This window comes from Cyprinodon variegatus, unplaced genomic scaffold (genome assembly GCF_000732505.1).
Source record: "Cyprinodon variegatus isolate N-32 unplaced genomic scaffold, C_variegatus-1.0 Scaffold1572, whole genome shotgun sequence".
Lineage (NCBI taxonomy): Eukaryota > Metazoa > Chordata > Actinopteri > Cyprinodontiformes > Cyprinodontidae > Cyprinodon > Cyprinodon variegatus.
In genome coordinates, this window is record NW_015152025.1 from 24,546 (window position 1) to 30,797 (window position 6,252).

Genomic DNA, 6,252 nt, shown 5'->3' on the forward strand with positions numbered 1-6,252 from the left:
CGGAAGTTTCTGTGTTCCTCCTGTTAAACCGAAGTGTTTAAATATCTACGAAGCTAAAGCCAAGGGTGTATACATTCTTTATGAAGCAACACTGATCATAGCTATTTCTTAAGCTCTTTCCCCATCCTTGTGTTTTTGTCTTCTATGTAGAAACTTCTAACAGAGTTGCATGAGAATCAACCAAATTTCTATAAAGGTTTACAGGTAACCTGACTTTAATCTACTGTAGCTTGACTTTTCAGACACCTTCAGTTCTAAAAAGTTGACTGATTCCAAGACGGCGTGTAAGCTAAGAGACGGTGAAACTTACGGAGGGATGATCCAGCCGATCCTCCTCGTAGGATCTGGTTAAGCACATCATCTGTGTCACTGGTACTTGCCATGCTGTTCCTCATCTGCATCATAGAAAGCTGGGAGCACATGCTGGGCTGACGGTCAATCTTTTTCACTGCCTTAGGACACAACAACCACCAGGATCGCTCTGTTGAAACTCCACGCATAAGAAATTCATGCTTTGCATAAACTGAGTTGCTCTCACCTTATCGCTGAGGGTAGGATCATTCAGAGAGTACAGTTTGTTGGTAATGTCTTTGCCGATAAGGTACTTGAACACCTCATTTAGGAAAGTGTCTGATTCCAGGAAGTAGGTGAGTCGTTCTCGAGACCAACACAGAAACTTGCAGTTCTCTTCTGCCACTATTGTCACCTGTTGGAAGAACACAACAGTACAGATTCTGAGCCATTCTTTGAAAGTTGACGTTCAACAAGCCAAGCATTGGCTGGATGGAGCTTATAAGCTGTTGATATATGATTGGCTGAATTTAGGTGTTCAGGCTGACGTAGAACTAACTGGCCTGCATGAGATAACTAAAAAACACAGATTTTAAGACAGGATTTTTTTTTTTAGTAGAAAGTTTCTATCTTTTGGGACAATATGTACTGATAAAGATTGCATTTATATACATGTTTAAGCCAGAATGATTTGACATTGAAATATGACGTCCCTAAGACTTTAACATTCTGATTTTTACCTGGAACTTCTCTCCTCTGTGCATCTCTGTAGATCTGAACTCTGGAGAATCGATGAATGAGTTGGTGTAGATGTTGTGGAGGAAATGACCTCGATATGACACCTTCATCCTGTTCCAAAAACATTGAATTCACAATTCTGTTCAATCTTTTGAACCGATGATAACAACAGTAAATGTTAACGGTTTTTATTTCCCATGGGTTTGACCTCTATATGAACCGACAGGTGCAGAAACAAGCAGATTTTCTGATTCTAAATATAATTAACAGCTTAAATCAAAAACGTGGTCCACTTATCCAAGTGACCTGGGTCGCACTGGAAAAATGTGGATCTTTGTTGTTCAGACTGCCATGAAAAGATCAGATCCAGGTCGGATATGTCCGAAAAAAATCAGATTTAGGTCACTTCAGGCTGCCTAGATCAGGGGTCCCCAACCACCGGGCCGCGGACCGGTACCGGTCCGTGGGCCATTTGGTAGCGAGCCGCACAGAAAAAAAAATAAAATAAAATAAAAAAAAGTCTGAGTGATGTTTTATTTTGAAAAATATTTTTAAAAAGTCAGTCGGTGCATCTGTGCCTCTTGACACAGGTTAATTCAGGTCAAGACTCATCCTATCTATAACATTCTATCTTTGTGAAGCAGGATTTTCTGCGGTTACAGCGACCAAAACAAAGCTACGGATCAGACTGGACATCAGGAGCGTCTGTCAATTTTCTCCGATTACGCCTCGATGGGACCGGCTTGTTGTTTTATTTTTTTGCTGTTTGTATTTGATTTTATGCCAGTCGTATCATTTTACGTTATTCGACAATCAGATGAATAAGTTACCAGGCAAAGTAAATCAAATGTGAGTGAATTTGAATTACTTTCCTGTTATTGGAACTTTAAACAAGATTATTTTTTTATCAATTAATAAATACATACATTACAAAATCGCTACATATTTGTAGCTTCAACAGGTAGATATGATTATCATGTTTAATGTTTATAATTAGGGCTGCAACTAATGATTATTTAACGAATTAATTAATCTGTTGATTATATTGTTGATTAACTGATTAATAATCGGATAGCCAAAGGTTCCTTAAAGAAGATTTTTTACAAAATGAAACCAGGTGGAAACTAAAACTTTTCCACTTGAACAGTTCTGTTTCCTTTATCTTGAATGTAAGATGTTTACATATTTGTTTTTACAATCTTGACATAATTCCGGCTCTAAGTGTGTCGCTGTGTCAGCTGAAGGGATGTTTTACAGTCTCTATATTCCAGTTAACGATTAATCGATTACTAAATTAGTTTCAATAATTGATTAATTGTTTCAGCTCTATTTAGGATTAAAAAAAAATCAAAGTCAGATATTTTAGAAACTCGGTATCTATGCACTAGTGATGTGTCCAGCAACGGCGATGCGTCAGAGCATGCATATCTGTGCGCCTGTCGTTATTTAAGAAAGTCATGTGACCGATGCAGGAATTTTTTCTAACTGACTGACTCATTAAACTGTGTTGAAAAACATATCTGTCAACATGATGCATCGCCAAAAAATGTCTCATCTTTTGCAGTTTATCATTAAAATGATCAAGAATTTTGGAGCAGCCTGAAAGGAATTTTCTCGCTGAGTCATTCTTTTCCTCTCAGTTATCATTCAACTTAACTGAATTAAAGTTCATTTCAAACTGACTCTTGCTTTATTTCCTTTTTTTTTTTTTATTGTAGTCATTGTTTTAAAAATATGATTTAAAATCCTAGTCCAGCAGCATCCTCATTCACATTTTCCCCTAAATTTTCACATTATGATATATGATCTAAAAATCTAAATATATCAAAGATCTTCTCAGTTTAAACATGGATATGAAATAATACAATATAACCTACAATAACTTAAATCATATCATTGTTCTAGGTCATCAAATCAATTCAGTGTAGTCTTTCCAATCAGCTGCCTGTAGTGTCTTTAAATGTCCAGCAGGTGTCAGTATTGTGTGAGGCAGTATCAACACAGCCTCATTAACCATCACTACTTTGCACATTTACAGGTTTCAACTGGCCGTGAAGTTGTATAATTGAAAAATAATGCTTTTCAAGCAACTTAACAAAAATGTAATTATACAGGACAGGAGCCATTAGCTAAAAACAGACTGTAATGTCAGTATTTTCTGTGTGAAAAACATTGCTATACCATGCAGAGATTTATTGAGTGCAGCCATTTGTAAGTCAGTTGTCTATTCTGAGATGATATGAAATCATTTGATTAGCAGCGTGTAACTAGCGAGGAAAAAGTCTACTCCTGGACATACTGAGCAAATCACAGGAACATTTAGCCTTAGACTTCAGAAAACTTCAGGAAGAAGAATATCAATGAAGCTGCGTGGCTGAATTTGAAGGCAACCAAACTTTCACAGTTGTTGAAGTTTGGGATTAAGTGTGAAAGGATGTAACCAGCCATAAAAACAACACATACTTTCCTTTTAGCAGAATGCTGAGGCGTTCATCCACAGAGGTCTTGTCCTCAGCAGCGTAGGCTTGGCCTTTCTTCAGAGTCTGGATGGTGCAGAACTGTCCTGTTAGTCTCTGGAACAAAGCCTCCTGAACATGGAGAGGCTCAAACATCCGCTTGTAGACAGACCGCAGCTCCCTGTCAATCTTAACCTGAGAGAGCAAAGTCAAAGCTTTAATTCAAGGAAATCACTTCAGTTGGTCATAATTTGACTATGATCAATTGCATAATCTCCCCTTTGAGGAGAAATGGAATCCGTAATAAAGCCGATGCTGCCTGTTTAGCCCAATGCATCCTGTATGCATTGGGCTAAACTCCTCTGGAGGGTATGTTGCTGTCTAGTCTGGATAGTAATTGAAAAAAACTCAGCCTTAATGTGCATACTGTTGCCCAACTGCTGCAGGAAGTATATAAAGAAACCTTTAAACAAAATATGGCAAAATAAGCGAGAAGGGTATGGTGATGCAGAACTTACCGGCCTGCGCTTGTACAGAAGAAAGAATAGATGCATGAAGTTGACCACCAGGAAAACCACGTTCCAAACCATCACATCAAGATTGCAACGATACAAAGTGGCCCAAGCAATGAAGAGACTGCATCCTGTCAAAGAAAAGTCACACTTTAAAATTCAATCCAGTTCATTTCTATAGCGCCAATTCACAACATGTCATCTCAGGTCACTTTCCAGTTCACCAGATCATCCAGTCAGATTGATTCAAAGTTTTCTATCTAAGGAAAACCAGCTGATTGCATCGACTCATTGACTCTTCAGCAATCCCTCACACTAAGCATGCTTGTAGCGACAGTGGAGAGGAAAAACTACCTTTGAACAGGAAGAAACCTCCAGCAGAACCAGGCTCAGAGTGAGCAGCCATCTACCATTAAGTTAAAGAGGAAAACAATGAATAGTTGCTCAGACTGAAATATTTTTAAGTTCTTTTTTAAAGTTTTTTAAAGGGTCTTTTTTTTTCTTCTATGTTTAAAAGACCCGAAACGCTCGATGATACCAGGTAACATCACTGATGATGTGTCCAGGTTGCATCACTAGTTGATGTATGTACAAAGCTAAGCTTCTAGAGAATGGGGGCTTTACCTTTTTTACCTAGTTGTTGTCATTTATTGATCAAAACTTAAGTCTAATCATTTTCAAAGAAAAATTAAAACTTCACACATATTTTCATAAATTGAAGAGCTGTGTGAATGCACTGACATTGAGATTATAAGCAAGAGCGTTTTTATGAGACATGCAGATAGTCAGTCGATCGAAGGTGCAGACAATCCTGAATCGTTCCTCCTGCCACATCATGCAACAACGCAGCTATGTTGCTGCATGATGGTCCAGTTTAATCCTACAAAATCGATGTTTCCAAAATTTTGCAGTTGAAAATATCTGCTTCAGTCCTGTTATTCAAATATTTTTCTATTTCACCATTAAAAACCTTCAATAAACCATCTAAAACTAGATGTGATTTTCACAATGAACTGTGAAATAAATAGATGGAATCAAAACCCCATTTCCCATAATTCCCGCTGCTTCCTGTCTCCACTCCATCCAGGAAGAAGATAAACAAACTGGAAAAACTTTTTCCATTCTCCCACCCTCTCCAGCTGACACATTCAGAGCCTTTTAAGGTCTTACTCCGAGTGATGAGATCCCTTTTCTGACAAAAAGTGAAATAAGACAATTAAACAAAATATTGAAAAATATGAATTTTCCTTTTACTGTTTTAAAGTTATTTTGCACTTTTGTTTGGAATACAAGATTGCAATAAGTCCATGTTTTTCTTGTGTTTAAACTATATTATCAGTGAAATGCCTTTGAGAGGGTGAGGATGTGTGTGTGTGTAGGGGGGGGGGCTTTGGTGGTGCTGACCTGTCATCAGGAGGAGGCGCAGCAGGATCATGTGCAGCCCCAGAGTTGTTGGAATGACCAAACCCAGGAGCAGGGATAAGTTCCCAAAATGGAAAATCATGTGGTGAGCCTTTTCCCACTCCTGGCAGGACGTGGCATTGGGCTCCACAGCTGGAACCCCTGGAGCGGACGAGCTTAACGTGGGCAGGATGGTGAAGAAGGAGCTTGGATCAGGTGAAGCAGACATCCTGATGCAGGTTCAGTCAGAGGAGCAGAACTCGGCTACAGAAAATGATCAGAGAAAGAAGTCGAGCTGCAGGAATAAATGCTGGATGATAGTTTCCTGTTTCTCTGCTGATACTTCAGACCCTTCCCTCCTCTCTGCAGTTGAAACAACAGCAGCTCTGAGCACCTTTTTTTCTTCCTTTGCCTCCTGATCATAGGCGGTTCTAGGCAGGGGCCAACAGGGGCCAGCGCCCCTGGAGAACTGATCCTGGCCCCTGTTATGGTCCCTGTACTTAAAACATACACTACAAGAAATAGACATATAAGACAAAATCGACAATAGTCCATTTTCTCGAAAAGGGGTTAATTTTGCTTCAATTTGAGCAGGTAGGTAAGACAATTTACCAATAAGATGATTTCAGTTAAAATCAATCCTCTTATTTCAAGTAGCTTTTATATAATTATCTTATTTTCAGGGGAAAATACAATTTTCTTCAGCAAGAACCTTATTTTAAGAAGTTTTTACAGTTTAGATTACTTTTGCTGTGTCAAACTGAATAAGTCATATGATTCTATCCATTGACAGAATGGACTGCACTCACATCTTAGATCTTGTTTTGAGATTTATACACTTTCTGTTACGAGTC

At 38.5% G+C, this 6,252-nt stretch overlaps 1 protein-coding gene across 3 annotated transcripts in view; it reads right to left on the bottom strand.

The window, feature by feature from the left end:
- bves (blood vessel epicardial substance) overlaps positions 1-6,252 on the bottom strand; it is a 26,945-nt gene that overhangs the window by 19,472 nt on the left and 1,221 nt on the right. For all 3 annotated transcript variants that reach the window (XM_015403820.1, XM_015403821.1, XM_015403823.1), the window contains exons 2-7: positions 5,402-5,662; positions 4,004-4,128; positions 3,493-3,680; positions 1,032-1,140; positions 539-706; positions 311-452 (exon numbers count right to left, since the gene is read on the bottom strand). In XM_015403820.1, the coding sequence (XP_015259306.1) occupies positions 311-452; positions 539-706; positions 1,032-1,140; positions 3,493-3,680; positions 4,004-4,128; positions 5,402-5,627 (958 nt within the window). In that variant the 5' untranslated portion in view covers positions 5,628-5,662. The remainder of the gene's footprint in view (positions 1-310; positions 453-538; positions 707-1,031; positions 1,141-3,492; positions 3,681-4,003; positions 4,129-5,401; positions 5,663-6,252) is intronic.